General features: G+C 39.7%; 1 protein-coding gene across 4 annotated transcripts in view; it reads left to right on the top strand.

The window, feature by feature from the left end:
• LOC101465895 (collagen alpha-1(XIV) chain) overlaps positions 1-23777 on the top strand; it is a 175181-nt gene that overhangs the window by 26881 nt on the left and 124523 nt on the right. For all 4 annotated transcript variants that reach the window (XM_076889756.1, XM_076889754.1, XM_076889753.1 and 1 more), the window contains 8 exons: positions 17988-18143; positions 18315-18434; positions 18788-18952; positions 19964-20128; positions 20512-20672; positions 21546-21675; positions 22895-23034; positions 23164-23293. In XM_076889756.1, coding sequence (XP_076745871.1) covers positions 17988-18143; positions 18315-18434; positions 18788-18952; positions 19964-20128; positions 20512-20672; positions 21546-21675; positions 22895-23034; positions 23164-23293 — 1167 coding nt within the window. The remainder of the gene's footprint in view (positions 1-17987; positions 18144-18314; positions 18435-18787; positions 18953-19963; positions 20129-20511; positions 20673-21545; positions 21676-22894; positions 23035-23163; positions 23294-23777) is intronic.

Below are 23777 nucleotides of genomic sequence, written 5' to 3' on the forward strand. Positions count from 1 at the left end.
GCCAACCTAAAAATGTACAAACGACTTAACCATATCTTGCAGACTGTAAGCACAGGCTCCTCTGCACTAAATACAGACTTTGTTCTTTCCAGGAGCTTTGAATGAAACAAATTTTCTGTCTGCTCTTGGGGTGTCGTTGACTGTCTCTGGCTCTGAGCAACAGCAGAAGCTTTTCAAGGAGATTTTACCTTGGTTTGTACCTCGGTTTGTAGTTTGGAGTCTGTCCATGTCAGTCATTTGTAGGCCTGCACCCCTTAAAAGCTGATGACTCAGATCATTGGTCAGGGACTTAAAGCCTTTTTTTCCCTACAGCCTCTAAATCAACCCACTGGATTCTGCTACTCGCTGCTGGAAGATGTGAAGAGATTTTGTTTTCTCCTTGAATATCCGTTTCTAAGTTGAAGACTCTTTTGCTTTTTATCCCTTCTTTTTTTTCTTTAGTGGCATCATCTGTAGGGAAAAGCAGCAAAAATAAAACCTAATTTTCATAACAAACTGTGATGGAGCAAGGGCAGCTGAGTCAGGTGTTATATTATTTGGTAAAAAATCAGTGGAGCTGTTGAGTAATGTCAGCGAGGTTGTAACTGTGAAGCCTAATTGCATTAATCTCATTCCCAAACTCCTATAATTACTTTTGATACACCTGACATTTGATCATTTCTTTTTACAAGCGATAATTATAGCACGTGTGACGCTTTGATCATTACCCTGCTCCAAAGAAAGTGTTTGTTTTTTTTATCTATAACTATGAAGGCAAGAAGAGAGGCAGTAAATAAGTGAAACAGAAAATATACATACATACAAGTCAATCAGACATTTGGTTAAGTGACAGAAAAAGTGCTTAACTGTGTGAACTACACGCATGGGTGCAGTGATGTCACAGTACTCTGCTCTTCTCGTGAATTACTGTATGTCTGGGAAAAAAAAGTTTGTTTTCAGGACAAAACTACTTTAAACGAGGTAGCGGTCTCATTGCTCTTCCCACCAGCTAAAAATGAAAAAAACTTTATATTTACATTTGTCTCTGGAATACAGTTCTCTAAGAAATCTTTGTTGTGAATCTCCTTGTGTTAACATAAGGATGGATGGAAACGAGATGAGGGAAAAAAGGACAGATGAGGTACAACAGCAGCTCATAAAGTCTATAAATTATTCCAAAGCTAATGACACTGAATGAAAAAAACATATTCAGCTCCTTGTCAGCAGGAGCTGCAAACGGAGTTTGTCAGACATTTAGTTTCCACTTGTATCGGACAGTTTCATCTTTGCCAGCAAAAAAAAGAGGAAAAAACACTGAAAAACAGTCTGCATACTTGATTGTTCATATTTTATTCCCACAGTCCAAAGTGTCAAAACACCAACATATGCTTTTTTTTCCATTTTTAACTTGGACTAAGAGGCAGAGCAAATAGTGTGTAATGCTATTATCCATTGAGACCGAATGACATCAGTTCAAAAGGTTGCCATGTTTGTGAGCTTGATTCGATGCCGCCACTGAAAAAAAGTCTGAGTTCATTTCAGCAGCTTCTCTCCCAGAAGAAGCACAGCTTTTATCATTCTTCCCTCTAAATGACACAGACAATTTAACTTGGAAATCCTTTGCAATATTTCTTCTCTAATTAGTGTTTTTAGGGCATCCGGTGAGTGTTAATTATGTAGAATGTCACTGTGGGGCCGCACACTCTCCTACAAATAGGGGAGGGTTGTGTCAGGAAGGGCATCCAGCGTAAAATATTTGCCACATCAAACATGCGGATCATAAGGAACATGATTTCTATACCAGATTGGTCAGTGCCTGGGTCAACAACAACCGCCTCAGGTGCTGCTGGTCAGCACCTGAGCTGGAAACTGCTACTGTTAGCCAAAGACAAAGGAAGAGGAGAGGAGGAAGGCATGTTAGGAGGCAGTGAAAGAGAAGGATACAGATGCTACACATAGGATGGAGGTACATGATCCTCTGTGGCCACCCCTAAAGAGACCAGTAATACAAACACCTATGAAATGAGGCTGAAGACTTGAGCTCCTAACACAAATGAGAGGACGAGTTAAAAGCTATACAGATTCTGCCTCCATTGTTTTTTACATGAACTGATTGCTGTGGATGATGGTTTCTTCCAAAATAAAGTCGCATGGAATCCAGCAGCCAGCAAAAATAAATATTTGAGTGCTTTTTTAGCTTAAAAAAAGCTCAAACAAATCCATTAGTTGTCCCCTGACAACTACTACAAGACAGTAATGTGTTTTCTGTGGAAATTTGCACTAAATGTTTCTTTAAAAATAATAACTATAATTTAGACAGCTGGAGAATATTAGACCATAGACATCTGTGTGTCTGTGTATGAGTGTGTGCATGTGTCTAGGTATGTCCATGACTATATTTTTTACCGATTTAGCTCAGTAGCCTGTTAGAAGATGTAAAAACAGATGTTTGCCACTCTGAAGAACATAAAGATTCAGAAGACAGTGTAACTATGAGTAAGTACGAGTGTCTTTTAATCTTTATTGAAATCTTAACCCTGTAATGTCAAATTAACCACAGTGATTTAAAAATAAATAGGAGAAAAAAAACAGTTTGTAGAAAAAAGCAAATTTATCTCTTTTGGCAATAATGTTGCAGAAGACAGACAGCCCTCCTCCTGCAGCTCTCCCCTCTTTATTTCTAATCCCACCCACCAGAGTTTTTATGGATCATCCGACCAACGATTGCTCAGAGTGAGAGTCAGTTTAACTCATTTCTACATATTATAGCGATCACTTTCTGTTTTCATATCGATGTAACTGTTCCTGTTCTGAGTTGTCAGCGTTACTAACGGTGCTGATGCCTTTAGACCTTTTCAACTGATCTCATATTATTACCGGTCTGCTCGTTAAACGCTTGAGTGGATTTCGTACATGAAGCAATCGGAGTGAAAATCATTGAGCAGTAATGGGTAAAAGCCTCTTCGTTCCTCCACGCTAACGGCGCCTTCTTCAATAGATATTAGCTGACAGGATGTGAGTGGAGTGTTGCCTTCCTCCCTCCCTGACTGAGGCCTGGATCCAGTGCTCACACACACACAGACAACCCAAGGGACAGATGCAGTTAAAGTTGAACTCGAGGCCAATGAGATTCTGTTGACATTCACCACACTGCTAGTGTGAGACAGAGAGTCCTCTGGTATCCATCATCTCTACAGAGGGTAACAAACACACACCTGAGGAGTGAGGTTTCTATATTTACAGCCAACCTTAATTTGTCACATTAAAACGTATTTCAACTCTGACACCACGTTTAGCTCCGTGTGTGCACATCTCTATATCTTTTGCTCTGCTAATTTCTAGCTTTAGGATTCATTTAGCCTCTCTATCTCTCTGCGTCTGTGTCCACTGCTTTTTTATTGCCCTATTAGCTTCCTGAATTACTACTTATAGACTTCCACAGACTTTGTGTATTTCTCTCTCCTTTAAAAAAAACAAAAACATTCCTAGCCTTCTTCTTTCATTTAGTCAGTCTGTGCAATGCTCACTGGACACACAAGATGTCAACTGTTTGTGGCCAGAGAGATGTGTCACCCTAATGGCACACGCCCAGAGAGATTAAGGGAAGAGGCCCAAACCAACACCGCAGATTAAAGGAGGCAAATACAGGGAAGGCATGCAGCCCGTTCAAGCACGTGTAGGCCACAAAATAACTAATAGGGAATCCTATCATTTCCTTTGAAGGCCTCTTAACATTACATCACTTCTTTCCATTTGAGAGCAAAATGAACCAAATATGTATGTCATGGTGAGAGCGTGAAAGGCTCCAAGAAATTTAAAATGGATGTTGTAGACGTGATGTGAAAGTAATGATGTGACGAATGTGAAACGCGGTTTTATTGCAAACTGGTGTGGCACATGAAGGGCTAAGAAAGGATGGGACTGAAGAGAAGTATTTAGGGGAAAACATATACGAATAAACCACACAGGGAGCTCAGGTAAACGTCCTGCAGAAATACACATTTCATCTCTGTCTGCTCTCACTTCTTGTATCATTACAAGAGCTGCTTTACTCTTTACTTTGGATATTTTCCAACTACTAGATTATTCCTGCTGAAAGAGGACTAAAGAAATGTCATCTTCAAATATGCTGGATGTGCTCGGAGATGCGTGAGCAGGCCTGCACACAGTGTGTGTGTGTGTGTGTGTGTGTGTGGTCTTGTGACATAGACAGATTTTTGTCCTCCATTAACAGCAGACGTTCATGGGTGAATTGAGCTATTTGTATGATACTTGGTTAACAAGTGTGTGTGTGTGTGTGTGTGTGTGTGTGTGCTAATGGCACTTTAGTCATTAGTAGCAAGGACTTCTTAAGTGCAGAGGTCAATTAGAATAATTAGAGCCCACTTCCTCACAGATTCCACTGCTATAACTTCTCTTCACTCTGTCTTCATTGTGTTCTGTGGATGTGAGGTGAGCTATGACATTTTGTCTTTGCCTGTTTCTGCTGAAATACTCCGTCCTCTGCAGGTGCAATTAAAGCAGACCTGAGCTAACAGTGTTTTTAAATAGGGTGAAAATGATGCAACATCACATATTTTTACATAAACCTTAAGTTTTATATGGCATTCAATAAGTGAAATGGGGCAAGGTTATTACCTACTTAATATGGTACCATTGCTCTAACACCAAGGACATTGTCATTGTCCTTGGTGTTAGAGCCATGGTTTTGAGTCATTATTACTACATTTCTGTTCAGTCCTTGGTGGCTTGTTTCAAGTTCGGATTGCATGCTTGGTATTGCTTTTACTCTTTTGTACCCTCGGTTTCAGTTACAGTTAACACTGGTTCTTTTTCATATTCCTGTTAAATCTGCACTTTTATGTATTTACTTTCATGCTCCGCGTTTAGTTACTTCCAAGTGCCGTTACTTTTACAACTGTCGTACTTCGAGACCTCCTGCCTTCTTTCCGCTATTCTCACATGCCCTCCTTTCCTTATAATATATCGCTCTTTGTCCTTTGCAGCTGATAAAGCACATGAGACCTGTTGATTCAAGTACAGAGTTAGAAAACTGTTTTATTATGGTATACAGGCAGAGCTATAGCTATGTTTTGAATACATTTCCATGATTTTCCAGTGCCTCATAAATGGGTAAGCTGCAGTAAGGTGTCTTTCCAGAGTTTACTGGCCCATTTCCCTTCCCTTAAGTTGATGAATGTATACATTTATCACACTGTAATTTATGCCTGACTAAGACAAACTAAAAGATAGAATAAGAGGAGTGGGGAGTGGGTGGGATGGCAGACTATGCCTCTGACCAAATTAATATTTAAGCTGGTGTTTTATTGAATGGCAACAAAAATGCCTTCTTTCAGTGCAACACCCATGTCTAGAGATCTTAATGTGCATGGAGTTAAAATATAACCAGATATGATAAGAGAGTGCTATCAATGCAGAGACACACATATGTAGTTCAATAAATGTTTATATAGACATAAAGTAGAAAGAAAAGACCAAGGATAGACAAACAAGCACAAGTAGAGGAATGAGTGAGAAAGGTATAGAGAGAAAGTTTGTAGGCCATGTGCTGCTTTCCGCATACATCCAGTGTCTGTTCTGTCATTGCGTCTGTGTATTCAGTGAAGAGGTACAGAACAAGACAGTGGATTAAAGATCAAGAGGACAAGCAGCGAAAGGTCTCTGGTGGAACGACACAAGCCTTTCTGAAAACAGCTGTTGGATTTACACCTTAAAACCCAGTGGAGCTCAGTGCTTACGCTCACACAGGCCTATGGGTCTCACAGATGAATGTGAATGCGTGTGCCTTCCTGAGTGACACTGAAGGCCACTGAGCAAATGACAGGTGTATCAGTCTGTTGCGTGTCTCTCGTCTGAATAAACAGGCAAACAAAGAAAATCTTTTTCTGAGCTCTTGTGTACCATCATTTTTTTGTAAGAGAGAAAAAGAGAAAGCCTGTTCTGGGCAGGAAACCGCTCTATGGGGCAGCGCTCAAGCCTTTCCGAGCATTGAATATGAAGTTGTGCCACTGAGGTGTTTGCTATTTGTTTGACTCAATCCAGCTACTTTGTTTTCAGCCGTAGACAAAGGTCGCTTTGAAGCTGTATACAGTCGTCAGATCGTTGCTTTACAAGCTGGTGTTGTAGCTCTTTGGTGTCAGGATTTTTGGCATTAGGCATGGTAAACAACCACAAAGTTACTCACAAATAAAACTCACTTTCAGACCAATTAAATTTCCATTTAAATGTTCAAATGGTTTTTGTGCTCAGTGTTTAAATTGTTTTAGTACTTTTTCCACAGCTCTAAGAATCACTATGTTGCTGATGTGGCGTTTTAGTCATATTACATGACCTGTATCAGCAAGGATGACTAACACCCTCATTATACTGATGCAAGCTTGACCACATGAGGTAATGCTTGCTTTAAGGATGACTGTGGCATATTGGGGAAAATGCGTATTTGCCGTCTTGCCACCGGTTAGTTAGAAAGCTTATTAACTCTTTGTGTGTTCACTGTGGATGTGTATAGATGTGTATAGACAAGTCAGACAATTCCTGTCTATTACAAACACCTGTTGTCAAGGTTATTGTGGTGGAGGTGTGGCCTAGTTTCTCTGCAGGGGAGGGGTGGTGCACAGGGCTGGACTGGGACAAAAAATCGGCCCGGGCATTTTGACTAGAGACCAGCCCACCAAAAATGTGACGTCATTCAGGGGTAAAACCGCAAAGGATTCTGGGAACTTGTGGCAAGAGGTACTAGCGCATGCAGGCTTTAAATTGAACTCAGTTACACAGCGATAAAAAGAAACACAAAAAATGGCAAGAAGCTGTTGTATTATTAACTGCAATAGCCGGTGTTGTGCCAAAAAGTGATTGTCTGCCAAAAACTGATTGCTCGTATTTAAATTGCTATAAGTAACTTGTTGGGCTATAATATGTGAAACATATGTCAAATGCATCCCTCATGGATGACATAAAGTCATCTCTCCATCTCTCTCTCCTGCTCTTTTATTTCTCTCTCTTGCTCCATCTCTCTCTGCTGCTCTTCTGTCTCCTCTGTCACAGACTTCTCCACTTTTGATGATAAATCAGCCTGGTGCAACATGTAAGGATTGGCACAATTTGTTAAGATTTTGAGGAGTTTGAGAAACTAACCTTAAGCATAAAATTAAATTTACTATCAGTAACTTCATAGCACCCGCCCAGCAGTATATAAACTCCGTCATGCTAGCTAGTACGCAGTACCAGTTATTCTAAGCGACTGTAAAAAGTCAGCACAACGAAAACAAACTACAACTAAACTTGGTTTATATCTGACACAGATAGACAGCAGGTCATAACTTCTTACCTGAAGTTCAGTTCCTCTGCCACTATGACCGGCGGCCGCCTCGGGTCTCTCCTCCTCTTGCCTCCCCTTTCCCTTATCCACCTGCTGGCCTCCACCACTTGCTGATGTTGCTAAATCTGTGGAAGCTATGCCATAGCTACCGCCAAACAATTCAGTTATTTTTACACATTTGGCAGCGTCTGCCTGAAGGGCTTGTTTCTTTTTGGCCCTAATTTTTTCTGCACCTCCTTTTCTTTTTTTGTTCTTCATTTTCTTTAGTTGTCTATAAGATTGCTAAACAAGGGGGAGGGTGCATCCGACCTCCTCGGCTGTAATTGGTCCAGCCCAGAGTGGATCATGACCAATTGGCCAATCCAACACCTTTCATTATTTAAACCCTTCCAAAAAAAAAAAAAAAAAAAAATATCGATCGGCCCATAAAAACAAAAAATCTCCAGCGGCCCACTGGGCAAATGTCCGGTATGCCCGATGGCCAGTCCAGCTATGGTGGTGCAGCAGGCTCGAGGGGCAGTGCCAGGGAGGCTGGCAGGGCAGCAGCTTCTCATCCTGTAATCATGCTCTCACCCCTTTTTTTTAGTGGAGTCACCTGGGAGGCTTTCTGGTTGTGGACGAAACAACTGTGCCGAAATGAAACTTATTGCAAATAAAAAACATCACAAACACGCTGAATAGTGCGAGTCGTGACTGGGGTTCATGGTTATTTCAAACATTGTTTACAAAGTTAGGATGGTCAAAAACACAAATATCTACAAATGCAAAGTTACTATTTTATATTGCCAGAAATATTTGCTCGTCTGCCTTCACAAACATATGAATTTGAGTGACATCCTGTTCTTAATCCATTGGGTTTAATACAATGTCGGCCCACCCTTTGCAGTTATAACAGCTTCAGCTCTTCTGGGAAGGTTTTCCACAAGGTTTAGGAGTGTTTATGGGATTCTTCTTCTTCCAGAAGCACATTCACTGTAAACCTGGATAAGTTGAATCTACTTTTAAAAAATCAAGGTAACTTGTTGCCTTATACTTTTTAAGTAATGAAGCATTAGTTGAACAAATGCACTGGACTACGTTCAATGTACTTGAGCCCCTAAAGGAATGGAAGATTTGAATGTACTAATACAGTAACTGAAGATACTTAGTTACCATGTTTAACTCAGCTTATTAAGTAAGCATTACTCCATTACCAACCGAACTAAATTGTATATTCTCACTGATCAAACTTAACTTTTACAGTTCTTGAAAATCAAAATATATCTTTCAATCAATAGAGCCAGTAAAAGAAATACATGCAACAATTTACTATTGGTGATGTCTTTGTTTCAGCAACAAAAGTAATAGAAAATGTATTCTTTACAATACTGAACTGTGTCTGTTGAAATATGGTGAATAAACTAACATGAGAAACTCAGCCCTGCAGGACATTGGTATCTTAACATCAACAAATGACAAATTTGTCTGTGGAACGGCAAAAAATAAAGAATACAGGGAGAGAACTGGAGGGTGAACAAAAATCCAAACAAAATACTACATGGAGAGCCCATACTTCCCCTCCACCTTTCTGCTGATTCTTGAGTGTTTGAAGTTTGAGTTCAGAAGTACTTTTTGTAAAAAAAACTTTGGGTAGTTGAGATGCAATGCATAGGTAAGGCCGAAGACAATGTGCATGGCCTGGGGCAGGTTCTCAACATCCATCACAACCTTGCCCCCTAAGATGATTCCCACTGAGGATGCATTGCGATGAAGGGACTGCATGTGTGGAGAAATTTTTCTTGTTCATGGAAGAGGATCTCCACTGGCACATCATTGTACAAATGTTCCTCATCATCAGTGTTGTGAAAAAAGGAACACAGGATCATCACGTCAACATGACAACACAGTGCTATAAACAGGCTCTATATGTACAAAGCTGATGTGCCTGCCCTGTCCAGTGTCCAACCACTGCCACAGAAAATCACTTGGGATAGTCAATGACAATAATAACAATAAAAAAGTAACTATTAACATATGCAAACCTTTAAATAATATGTATGGTAGAGAGAGAGAAGGGGAGGTGGAGAGAGGGGAAGGGAGGTCAAGGGAAAAGTGGAGAGGTAGTAAACAGGTGGAACTAGGGAATGGGGGATAAGAGGAGGTAAAGAAAAATCAGTTCCTTACAAGAACTTGAAGAAGGCAGATGGATCATTGCCGAAAATGACAGGAAGCCCCTTGAGGACAAGGCATCTGACCTCCGTCACATCCGAAGTCTGGTGGAATGAAGGAGGAGAGAGGAGATCACACATTTCGAATAGAGTCAATATGTCACCCTGAACAATATGATCGCAAACATAATAAAAAGCACAACCATTTAAGTACTGGAACCCCTGTTAACCTGTTAACATACCCAGTGTCACAACAACAGTCACCTCAAGGCGCTTTATATTGAAAGTTAGACCCTATAATAATACATACAGAGAAAAACCCAACAATCATATGACCCCCTATGAAAAAGCACTTTGGCGACAGGGGGAAGGAAAAACTCCCTTTTAACAGAAAGAAACCTCTGGCAGAACCAGGCTCAGTGAGGGGCCTGGTTCTGCCATCTGCTGCGACCAGTTAGGGTGAGAGAAGGAAGACAGGATAAGACAGGATGTGATCGTTCAAGTTCAATCAAGTAGCCAACTGATTTCTATTACGTAAAGATTTGAAAATGAACTAACATTTGTTTGTTGCATAAGGTCAGGTAACATCTGTCTGTGAGACCCCTCTTTGACTTAAAGATCTCCATTAGTCTGGGACTGTGATGGTCAAGGGCCTCGTAGAACTCCAGTCTCAGGCTCTTAACAACCACTGTGCTGAACTCCAGAAACACCTAAAACATGTAAAAACAAAACATGTTCATGTTCAGATGAGTTAACCATAGTGTTATCTTTTTATGCATCAACCCAGACTGCAATATTTCTCTGTAATATAATTTTGATGAGTACAACAGAGCCCCTTTGGTGAAATCAATTTAAAAACAAAGAACTTGTGGCTATAAATTAGCTAGCTAACATTCTCAGTGAATTTATAGCTAACATTAGCTAAGGAAGTGTTGGGCGATGTTAGCTGGTTAACTACCTTATAACTTATCGATAAAATACACTAACTTATCAGTAATTAGGTTTGTTACTTCACCTATCAGTGGAGAAGCAACCAGTGTAGGTTTTGTGCTTGTTTTTGTTTTGTGACTAAACTCTGGTCATTCACCGAAGGCACAAAACGTGGGCTGGACAACTTGCTCGCTTCAGTGCAGCTAATTGTTCATGTGTGTTCGGTTCCATGTCTGCTCTGTTTCACAAGGTCCAGAGCTCCTCAAAGCCACTCTGTCAAAACTGGTATGAACTAGATTTTTGATTATATTAAGTTGTTTGAACTCAAACACATAATTACAATAAAATAGGCTAATAAAAAGTAGAACTTACTTAGAATTTATAATTAATGTAAAGAAATTACAGATGTTTAAGTAATATGCACTTGTTTCAGTAGAAGCTATTATTGATTGGACTTAAAAACACAATTACAATAAAAAAGGACATGAAAAAGCTCAGTTTAATCAAAAGTAACAAGTAATGTTCACAAATTAGACATATTTAAGTGATAAGAACTCATTATTTTTAAGTTGAATCAAAATCTGGGTTTACAGTGTTTTAGAGGTCAGACACTGATGTTGGATGAGCCTAGCTCTAATTCATCTCAAAGCTGTTCTGTCAGGTTGAGGTCAGGAGGACTCTGTGTAGGCCAGTCTAGTTCTTCCACACTAGACTTGCTCATCCTTACCTTTATGGACCTTGCTTTGTGCATCCCGAAATTGTTCCCACAAAGGTAGGAGCTGAAATGCTCTAAAATGTCTTGGTATGTTGAAACTAGTGCTGTCAGCGTTAATCTCGTTAAAATGACGTTAACGCCATAACCGCATTAACGCAGCAAATCTCCGTTAACGAGTTAAAGTGGATCGCTCCGTGCGTGGGGCTACATAGTGCTAACACGTTGACGCCGTGCAGCCCTCCCACGTTAACTCCCAAACTGAGATTTGCCGCGTTAATTCGGTTTATCCTTTTAACGTCATTTTAACGAGATTAACGCTGACAGCACTAGTTGAAACATTAAGAGTTGCTTATCTAAGGGGCTGAGTCCAAATCCTGAAAAACAACCCCACACCACAATTCCCCTTCCTCCAAACTTTACACTTGGCACAGCGCAGTCAGACAAATACTGTTGTCCTGGTAGCCGCCAAACTCAGACTTGTCTGTCAGATTTCCAGACACAGAAGCATGACTCATCACTCCAGAGAACACGGCTCCAGAGCAGTGGTGGCGAACTTTACACCTCTGCATCTGACGCTTTGCATTGCACTTGGTGAGGTTAGTTTTGGATGCAGCTGCTCGGCCATGGAAACCCATGCTATGAAGCTCTCTCCTCACTGTACTTGGGGCCACATGATGTTTGGAGGTGTATAGTGACTGACTCCAGAGAAAACTGGCGACCTCTGTGCACTATGCGCCTCAGTATCTGCTGACCTCTGTGATTTTGCGTGACCTACCCCTTTGTGGCCGTGTTGCTCTCATTCCCAATCACTTCCCATTTGTTATAATACCACTAACAGCTGACTGTGGAAATATTTAGTAGTGAAGAAATTTCACAATTGGACATGTTGCATCTGAACAGGTGGCATCCTATCATGGCCCCACGCTGGTTTTAACTGAGCTCCTGAGGGTGACCCATTTTTTTTGTAGTAGTCTTCATGCCGAGGTACTTTATTTTACGCACCTGTGACAATGATTGGAACTCCTGAATTCAAAGATTTGAAAGGGTGAGTGAATACTTTCAACATTGTAATGTATCTTGGAATTTGCCTGTTACTGTTCTTACTGTAATTTAATGGAAATACAACACCACACGTATCAATGGCTAGTTGGACACTTCCTCTAAATTTAGCCAGTTATTATTTTCTAGAAAGTAAGCATTCAGTCACTTTAATAAATTTGTCTATGTCTCTTTGTAGCACATATGCTAAAGAGGTCTGTGCTAAATTATGATATATAAAACTGGCTAGCAAGGCCAGTTCACCTAACTGGTGCTTCACTGTGGTTGTCTCTTTAAATGCGATCCACACTTTCTCTCCCGTTTGGTAGAGCACTCAACAAACACACCTACACATGATCAGAGGGGGCGGAAAGGACCAGACAATGTTGAGATTAAGTGGCCTTTTATGCTACAACTTAGAGGAAATTGCCTATATGAAACATTTTGGTTCTTTATGGTAATCTGCTGGGTGGAGAAATTGATCTTATTACTATTCATCCTGAAACTATATATTGAGAAAACACCTTACATAAAATAAGTAATTCACCCCACGGATAACATTGTTTCAGTGAAGCTAATACTTTGAGTATTATAGCAAAAAAAATTAAAAATCAACTTGAGTTAAGCTGTTTGGGAGTAAGTGTCAAATTATTTGTGCAGTGAATTAGCCTCATCTTAGAGGTGAAGTGCACTTGTAAGAGTTTGTTCACTAAGGAATCAGTCTAGGATAATAAAGGAAGGGTTCTCACTGATGTGGGGACTCTCTCTGCTGCTACTCTCCATCCATCTGCATGCCTGTCACTGTCCTCAATGTTAATTCCAGACACTGAAACACAATCACAGTGACGGGGGAAATAAAACTTAACTAGAGAGAGATTGAAATGACAGCACACTCTGTCTGATCCCTGGCTAAATAGAGGTCAGCAATAAATCAAGGCCGGCTGGGAAGAATGACTGTTAATGAGAACAGAGACAGACAAAGAGAACAGAGACGACGAGGGTGGAAAAGTTTTCTAAACTACATGCGTGTGTGTTTAGATGTGTTGATAGGAGTCTCTCAATTTATCTGTTACTCTGCTGCACATTTATTACTCTCTGCATGCATACGTTTGAGTGTAAACTAAAGCTGCTTTGCTTTAGTTTATCTCTCTTTGAAGAAAGCATGTATCCAACAGTGACTGTGTTTTTAAGCCTCCATGAGCATTTTTGAGTGGCTATGTAGTGTAACAAGTGTTCCCACTAACTGCTTGTCTCACAACCCTCAGTCCTGTTTAGTCTCTGATGCTGCTCCCTGACTTTATAGCCAACAGTGGCTTCCATTGTTACAGTGCACATTTCTAATACCCATTACTCTACTCCCACACAAGTTAATCCAATTGTCTGGGAGCCACATACTTTTCCCCACAGCTCTGCAGACTCTGTGGGCTTTGAATTGTAAAACATGGTCTCGTCTTTCCCATAGACACAGGTGGGCAGTCTAATCACGCTCATGCATGCCAGTTATGCTTGGGATTATGTCCACGTGTGTGTCTGTATGTAAATAGTTTCATTCAGCACCTTTACTAACCATGTGCTTCCAAGCAAACAAGGTTTAGACTGTAAAGTAGTGGTGTGACACGGGGAAAAATGGTCTTGTGGGGTTTTTTTCAGTCTAACCTATAAAAATGTAAAATCATCACCACCACGTACAGTATTTATGTAGAAAAACTACATAAAGAATTGAAATCAGCAGTAAGCGTCTAATAAAACATGATGACTGAACATAACAGCTGCTTTAGTTTCAGGTTTCCATATGTATTTTGGTTCACCATCACACTATTCTTTTTTCTGAGCTCTATTGTACCACCACTAAAAGGTAAGCCTTTTAACGTTAAAATGTTAAAATGTAAATTTGAGCCTTGAACATCGGGTGGCTTGTTCCCATGATAGAATTGCATTATTTTTGGCCTATGAGAAAATTACTTTTACTTTACAGTGCTGTATAAAAGTCTCGATCCAGGACTAATTTCTAGTTGAGAAAATGGGAAATAGGCAGAGTGAATTACAGAAAAATGACCAAACACATGGAAATACAATAGCTAAGGCAACAGAGGCTGTATAGTTCTTACACAGTACTGTACACATGAAATATAAAAATCTAAACTCAATTGTCTTTTATAAAACACAGTAACAATGCAGTACTTCTGTAGACAGAAATGCTTACCTATATGAAAATTATACTCTGTCATAACACTTTGTATGTCATGGCAGGAGTGTCGCCCATTAGTCAGGCAGGTGGAATGAGCTTAGCAGTGAAGTGGAGAGAGGCAGTGAAGTGAGTAAACATAAACTTGGACAAAAGAAAGACTTGGCTCCACAGAAAGTGTCAATACATCTGTGACCTTTCGCTGCCCTCAGATACAGCACTTTGGCTTTTTACCTTCATTCCAACTTTGGTTCTCTTCTTTGCTTTCACTCTGTTCCCCCCGTACACACTTTGACCCACAGCAGAGGCGTTAGATGAGAAGAAAAAAGGGAAGAAAGAGGTAGGGCAAAAGAGGAGAAAAAAGACAGATGGGGCTTATAAGAAGGAGAACCTCTGACTAGCCTACTGGTGACTATCAGAGAGCATATTGAGATTATAATACAGCTACAGTAGAAACATACTAGGAGTGCTTTTTTTTGCTAGGAGAACTACGTTATCATGTCCATGAGCCTCTCAATCTGATAATGCTGTGTTGGTGATATTCCTCCACCATCGTAATCAATGTTGCCACAGAGACTATCACATTTTTGTGATGTCACAGTTTTGCAGCTTGTGGGGAAAGACTACACATGGGATCAAATTTATCTACAGGGCTATTTCTGCCAAAAAAAACTATTAAAAGCCATTTGAGCGCACCTATGCGCAGTTTAGAGTCACCAGTTACCTAAATAGAATAGAATAGAATGCATTTATTGTCACTATACAGTTGTACAATGAGATACAGAGCATCTCCTACTCAGTGCAAACATGCATATACAAGCTGGTTTAAAAAAAAAAAAAGTCATATGTAATAAATAGTGTTGTGTATATACACTAACTGCATGTCTTTGAAATGTGGGGGGAAGCCGGAGGACCCGGAGAGAACCCACACGAACACGGTGAGAGCCTGGGCCTGATGGTGGAATTGAACTCAGGACCTTCTTGCTGTGAGTGCTAACACCACCGTGCCACCGTGCCGCCCTACATGGTTAATGTGAAATTAGTAGCAGTCCTAACCAGTGAATAAGTGAGATGCATAATTTCCCTTAGTGTCTGTCAGTATTCGATTACTGTTGCTTGCGCTAGGAAGTGAAAGGCAGCTTTGGCATCTAGCTCATAGTTCAGTGTAGGCCGACTGTGGTTCAAATAAAATCGAAATAAAAAATTGGTTATGTGAAAATTTAAATAAATGTATGATATTAAGTAACCTAAATGGTGACAAAATAACCTGCCCCAACAATTAAATAAACATTATGGTCAACTCAACAGAGTGCTGACAGATGTCAGCAGGAGTAATGTGAAGGACGCAGCACCCTTGATTGCTGGGTCCGATGGGTCCTAATTAACGTTCTCACCACCCTGACAATAGACGCAGGAATGACCAGCGAGCTGTACTTAGCTGTAATTACTGACCCTCTAATCCTCTGTTTACCACCTCCTGCTGGCTTTTCACATTTAACAACCCCCCCCCCCCCCCCCCCCCACACCCCCACACCCCCACCCTTGGTTTCTTTCTTTCTTAACCATTAACCTTTTCCTTGCCATTCTATTTAGTTACTATAGATAATAAAAAATGAATATCTATAATTTTATGTCAAAGAGTAGCTGCTCGATTGATTTGATCTATATGTCCTGTTTTGGTGCTTATTTATGGTTGTTCCTATAAAACCTTTAACGCTAGAGTCTCTTTAAAGGCCACGTTTGTTTGTTTTGTAATAGAGTAACCTCCACAAAGATATCGATATGATCTTTGGCCTTACAACCTTTTGCCATTTTGCCGAAAGTCCCGAACAAAGCCTTCTTTTTTTCCTCTCCTTAAAACAAGGGGTATTATTCAACTCTGATATAAAATCACACTCTTTTTCCCTTGTCAAAACAATAACCTTTGTGCATTTCACGGGCACCTTTTTCAATGTTCTGCATTTGCAAGCCACAGATTGTCATCAGCTATCTCCCGACCTTGTTGTTTTCCCTTCTCTCGTTTGTCGGCCGCCTGTAGCAGATGGATGGTTCAAACAGTCAGACGCACACAGACAGCAGACAGAAGGCTCCGTCTGAAAAATTGCTTCTTGAAATAGAATACCTGTGTATCGTTAGACGATGTAGCTTATTTATTAATTTTTATCTTGAGAAAGTGTTGGCTTGAATCGATAACATGGAAAGCACAGATGGTGAGGTAAATGTAAATGTTACGAAGCATGTTTTGCTGTGTTTATAGCATTTATGCATCACTGCCACTGTTTGAATAAATACATCCCAGCATGTTTTATATTTGTTCTTTATTTTCAAGCAATTTAGCACACGCCTGTGATAATTAACATGTTAAACCAAAGACGCTGTTGTGCTTAGTTCCAAATGGCTTTGTTAAAGTTGGCAGGAGCTGAATTTTTAGTCAAAACACAAATAAATCCACATTTCCTACTGTCAGCTCTTTGCTTTATGGATTTTTCTTCAATGAGACACAAAGGTCCGACATTATGAGCATGTCGTAGATTAATAGCGATTACTTTCCTGTAGACAGGAAAGTGGTTTATGTTACAAATTTAAGTAGATATATTTCTTTTCAGGATACCAAAGAAAGGTGGATGAGCTGTTATAAATTACAATGAATGAACTGATTTCTGTGCTGTGCTTATATTGCAGTCATACTGTTAAAAAAATGCCACTCTTATGAAGTCCCTGTATTGTAAGGATTTGTTTGGAAAGAAACACTTGTGGTAGGTCTCCAGTAAGTTTATGTAAGTCTGAAGTGATGGAAATGGGCTGCTACTTTTATAATGCTGCTGTTTCAGTCTTTTAAACCACTGGAAGCGCTTTTACTCTACATGCCCCAGTCTTCATTTGCGCTTAAGTGCTTTTCCTACCACACTGATGGATGTGCGAGGGAGCAATTTACATTCATTTGTTACTTTGTTAGGTACAGCTGTTTAACTGTATGTTTGAGATGGTATAGATGATCGTCTGATGTTCAAATTGAGCATCAGAATGGGGATGAAGGTGATATAAATGACTTTTGAACATTGCGTGGTTGCTGGTGCCAGACTTGTTGGTCTGCGTATTTCAGAAACTGCTGATCTGCTGGGATTTTCCCACAAAACCCCCTCTAGGTTTTACAGAGAATGGTCTGAATAAGAGAAAATATCCACTGAGTGGGAGTTCTCTCAACAAAAATGCCTTGCTGATGTCAGAAGTCAGATGAGAATGGCCAGACTCCTTTGAGCTGATAGGAAGCCAACAGCAAATAACCTCTCATTACAACAAACATGATGTGCATTTAGAGATGCAGAAGAGCATCTCTAACTGCACAACATGTTGAACCTTGAAGAAAATGGGCTGGTACGCAGAGTCTGAAGGCCACTCTGCGTACCAGATCTGTCAGCTAAGAACAAGAAACTGAGGCCAAGATTAACACAAGTTAACCAAATCTGGACAATAGAAGACTGAAAAATGTTCCCTGGTCTGATGAGCCTCAAGTGACATGCAGATGGTAGGGTCAGAATGCAACATAAAAAACATTGGACACACATTGCACATTGAAAATAAAAATAATGTGGATTTAGTGGTATTATCGTTTTCTTTAATTACTAGTCTTTCTCCCTTCCTCCTTGTTTTCAGTTGACCAGTTTGTGTGTCACACTGAGGCTATTGCGGATATTGTGATCCTGGTGGACGGCTCCTGGAGTATTGGCCGACTAAACTTCAGGCTGGTCCGTATGTTCTTGGAAAACCTGGTCAATGCCTTTGATGTTGGCATTGATAAAACAAGGATAGGTGGGTCCTGGCTTCTTTCCTTCTTGAACAGATGGGTTCACCATGGGACCAATATGGCTGTTTTAGCCATGAATTAAGTTGTTTTCGTCTATCGAATTAGTTCAAGTTTGAGTGAATATTACTAGGAAATGACAAGCTGTGTGTAATTGTGTCATGTTGTTCATTTATCAGGTCTCGCACAGTACAGTGGCGATCCCAGGATTGAGTGGCATTTAAATGCTTTCTCAACTAAAGATGCAGTCGTTGATGCTGTCAGGAACCTGCCCTACAAAGGAGGAAACACCCTCACAGGTACTGACCCTCTGTGATTTTGACTTTTGTTTTACAATAGTAGATTAAAAAGTTCTTCCTTGCCATTCTCTTCCCAATTGTCTTTTTAAAAGTCCTGTTATGATCGCTACTTTCACACACTACTGTTATTCTATTGCTATTTTTACTTATCTTTGCTGAATATTTTTGAATACACACACGCACACGCACACACACACACACACACACACACACACATATATATATATATATATATATATATATATATGTATAAAATTTATATTACTGTGTCATCAAGTATGCCACCTTACAGCTACCTGATTAATCCTTCTTCACTTACTATCCTTTTTACTCTCTACTCTTTTTTTTCACAGGTCTTGCACTGACTTTTATCTTTGAGAACTGTTTCAAGCCTGAATCTGGTGCAAGGCCTGGAATACCCAAGATTGGGATCCTGATCACCGATGGAAAGTCCCAAGATGATGTTATACCACCAGCAGAGGAACTGAGAAATGCTGGTGTTGAACTGTTTGCTATCGGTGAGATAAACTACAGATCATATTTTTAACTTATCTCCACAGTGGCAGACCTTAGTTTTTGGACTACTGTTTTTAAGGCTGGAGCTTAACATTCTAGCTAGTGTCAACTTTTTTGTTTTTATTTTTCATTCTGGACATGATTTACATGAAAATATGTGGCAGAAAGGTGTTGTTAGCTAAGGCTGGTTAGCTAGCTAGCTTGGTTACTAAGGTGCATTTGTTATATTAAAATGCATGCTGCCGCTACTCAAAAACACAACAAAATAATTGGTACTTAGAGCAGTAAAAGTATTGATTCACCCCATATATCGTTATATTGTGATTCCAAGTAGCCAGGTTTGTTTTTCTTTTTGTGTTTATGAGCAGTAGGTCTCCAGGCTTTCTGGTCCATTAAAGTTTTTTTCTTTGGACATTGGGTGCTTTTTCATTCAGTTGCAATCCTGTTCTTGTACTTGCGCATTTTAAAAAGAAGTGGCAGGGCTAAAAAAAAAACAAAAAAAAGACAGCCCTTCAACAGATCCATCTAGTGTTCACTGTAACCTCATCATTAATGGTCACTTTGAAATGGTGGCTGTCAAGAAGTCATTACTAAGGAAGGGAAACAGGGAGAAAAGGCACAGTTATGACAAATTACTCAAGATTTGAACTAAAAGTTGCTGAATCTGAAATTTTTGGTTCATTTCATCATCGCTATAGAGAAAGGACAAGAGAGACTCTAGCGTTTCCCCTGACAAATCTCCCAGTTAAATGTTTCCTTGTTTTTTTCTAATTTTATAATCCAATGCAACATTGAGGCATACTTAAGCCTCATTATTTGTCCAGATGCAAGACTCACTTTTTCATATTTTTGCACATTTCCCATCAAGGCTTCTAATTATTGGGCAACCTTTTTATAGATTTAGCGTTGAATTGGCATCAGTTGGTTTGTCATGCTTTTGACAGGACTTGCCATTCTTTTTTGTGTATTCATGTGGATACTGTACTCATGTGAGTACTCATGTATTTTTCCAGGTGTAAAGAATGCTGACGAGAATGAGCTGCGCTCCATCGCCTCACAACCGGAGAGCAATCACGTCTACAATGTGGCTGACTTTAACATCATGAGCTCTATTGTAGGGGGGCTAACAAAAACAGTGTGCAAACAGGTGGAGCAGCAGGACAAAGACATCAAGCAGAGTAAGAGCAAATTGGAAAACTGAAGAAACCTTACTAACATGCAAACAAGAATACTAGTAGGAACTCTGTGTCATGAGGAGTAAAGCATAAAGGAAAAGAGTTGTTAAACAAATAGTATCCTCACTTTGACTAGTTGTATATCAATAAATGACCAAATGATAAAAAGTCAGAGTTAAAGTCTAGTTACAAAGTAAATTTGTTTACTATGACTCAAACCTTGTGTATGTAAAAAAAAAAAAAAAGTTCGATGGCCTATAGGAACTGTTTAACAGGACACTATTAAGTCAGATCAAATGTTCATTTGATCTGACTTAATGGGATTTGCACTTCAAAGTTATATCCAATCTGAGGCAGCCTGTTGGCCTGTCATTTTTGTCTTTCAGAACATATACCAGAGACAACGGGAATGCCACTTAACCTAGTGACATCAGACATCACGGCCCAAAGCTTTCGGGTTTCATGGAGCCATGCCCCCGGAAATGTAGAGAAATACAGAGTTGTTTATTATCCCACTCAGGGAAGAGACCCAGGAGATCCACAGGAGGTAAATAGTGTATTATTTGCTGAAAACCACACATCAAACCAGCCAGAGCTGAGGAAGTCAACATATTTTATGTCGTGATATATTTATCACAACATAAAATCAAGAAATATCCATTTTATTCCATGGACATGACTCTCTCACTCTGTTCAGCTTTGGATACAGATGTGCTGAAGGATAAGCAGCAGCTAAAAAATCCTACAGTCAGTAGGAGTGTGAGGTGGGCAAAATGTACTTTTCCATAATATTTATGACACCAGGGGGAGTTATCAAGGATCGGGCAGGTTTATAGTTTGAGATCAGTTTTTCCTCGAGGCGTCAGTGCTATCGCCCATCCATACCTCTCACTTTCATCTCTCTATTCACTTCTCCCCAGAATATCTTTGCAGGTTATGACGGCTCACTAGAAATGATACTGTTGCTGGAACCAGGCACCTGCTTGATTTTTCCAGAACATTTGACCACAGAAGCCATTAAATCTCTCACTTAGCTGGGTTTACAGAGACCAGATGTTCTGGAGCCTCATGTAAAGAGACCTTTCCAGCTGGCTCACCGTGGGCCTAATCTTTATCACAACTGTCATCCTTTTAGTTCACAATGAAAAAGAAAAATATTCTTCAAGTTTTAAGCGTTTGTGCTTTATCCCATTCAATAAATCGATTGTTTCCTTCTTCCTTTCCCATTCTCTTCCAATCTCTCCTTTCTTTCCTGGTTTTATCTCGCTTTCCTCACTTCTGTTTTTCATTTTTATGTCTCCCTATTTATTGCCTCAATTACCATTTTTCATGCCATTCTATCCCCTCCAACTCTTCACACCTTCTTTTCCATCTTTCATATTCTCTTACTTCCCTGACTGACCCTCCTGCACCCCTGCAGGCTGTAGTGGTCGGGAGTGAGTCTTCAGTGGTGTTACAGCATCTTAGCTCCCTCACTGAGTACCAACTGGCGGTGTTTGCTGTGTATGCAAACAAGGCGAGTGCAGCTCTGAGAGGATCAGAAACAACGCGTAAGTTTATTCTTGCAAACACACATAAGTGTGCTTATAAGGCTCCACACTCAGAACACAATTTAATAACAATGGCTTAAAAAGTTACAGCTGCAGAAGCCAGACATATTGAAAATGCACTTACAGTGCTGTGCAAAAGTCTTGAGCTATTTCTTTATATTCTGCTTCCAAGGAGTTTTCCTATCATTTTTTAAAAAGGGTTCAGTCTTGAAGAATAATTCTCCAGGCTCTCTATAGGTCTTTCAAAGTTTTTCTATCTTTCTATCTAAAACTATAGAAAGAAAGTAAAGCAGATTAACAGTATCTGAAGTTCATGTGAGTACGAAAAAGGAAAATGTCCAGCACAGGACCTTAGAGATGCATTTCGGTTGCTTTTTCACTGCATTTCAGCGATGTTGGAGATCTTGTCAAAACTGATACAATTATTAATGCAGAAATCCACAGTCAGATTTTTGTTCACCATGAAATACAATCTGGACAGACTGATTGGCAAAGGCTTCATTTTCCCACATGACAATGATCCCAAACACACTGCCAAAGCAGTAAAAAAATATGCTTGTAAGGACTTCATAATAATATCACATTATTAAGGTATTAGTAAAGCTTTAGCAAGTTCTTAATTCATCATTTATATATCATATCATCATTCCAATATGAATGATGAATTAAGTACTTGCTAATATCTTACTAATAATATTAATAAAGCTTAATAGTGTGACATTATTGTAAAATGCTACTGTATTCTTATATATACTCCACAGTGGAGTACTATCTGTCATGGATTGGCCTTCCCAGAGCCCAGACGTCAACATTGTTGAAGCAGTATTTGAACATCTCGTCAGATAATAATAATCTGTCAGAGGGACATACAACATCATTTAAATACCTCTGACAGATGGAAAGAAGAGCTTTGAATGTCCTTCGAGAAGCCTGGAGAGAACTTGAAGATGTCTTAAAGAAGAAAGCTGGAAAGCTTGGATAAATATATTAATATATATTAAAAATATATGGTTGGCTCAATACTTTGCACAGCAGTAACTAATACAGCAATAAAGAATTTTATGCTTAAAGGTCAAATCCACCTTAAGCAGTATACCCTGATGTTTATAGTTATTACAAAAATACATTCATGTGATTCCTCCTTTATTGAAATTTGCCATGTTATTTAGTTGTTTGCTGTGTCGCGATGTGTGTGTATGCTGTGTGTGTATGCATGTAGTGGCTCTTCCCACAGTCACCGGCCTCCAGCTGTTTGATGTGAGTCACAACACCATGAAAATAAAATGGAACAGTGCGGATGGAGTCTCTGGCTACATGCTGCTTTATGCACCTCTGACAGATGACTTGGATGAGAAAGAGGTAGTAACAAAAAATAATAAAATAAGGGGAGGATGAATTGTTTATTTAGTTGAAAGTTGTAAACCTGGAATTTGCTAACATGACAGCCAAAGTTTTGTTTTAAATCCTGAAGTTTCTTTTTGTCCCTAGATAAGGGTGTCAGATGCAGTGACGGAGCTGGAGCTGGATGGGTTGATCCCTCACACCGAATACACCGTCACTGTTTATGCCATGTTCGGCGAGGAGGCCAGTGAACCTGTTACAAACCAGGAAACCACATGTGAGTAATGCACACCCAAACAGTTTTTAATTCTTAGCCTTTTTTATTAAAATTAATAAAAATTCAAATAACCCAATAGTCAGACATTCAAACATTGTAAAAGAGAAAACTGGATCATATGTGTTCTTCATAAAAAGTGTCCTTAATCTCAAAAACTCAGACTGGTTCTCATGAAGCTGGTAAAAATGGCTGAAACAGTGATGTTTTCTCCAAGGTCAAAGCTCATAGTTGTTATGCGGCAATAACTGTAGACAGCTGACCTTCTTTCCACATATGATAATAGTCTGCTCTGATTGTCTCTTACAAAATAAGAAAAATTTGCCTATTTATTGTAATAAAGAAATTAAATCCAAGTGTCTTTGACTGATGTCTAATTTAGTCACTTAATCATTGTGAACAGACGTCCATACCATGTCCACTCCGTGTACGCAGACTACTTCATTGTTTTCCAACCATTTGGAGCCACGGCACATATTTCACATTA

This window comes from Maylandia zebra, linkage group LG11, assembly GCF_041146795.1.
Source record: "Maylandia zebra isolate NMK-2024a linkage group LG11, Mzebra_GT3a, whole genome shotgun sequence".
Lineage (NCBI taxonomy): Eukaryota > Metazoa > Chordata > Actinopteri > Cichliformes > Cichlidae > Maylandia > Maylandia zebra.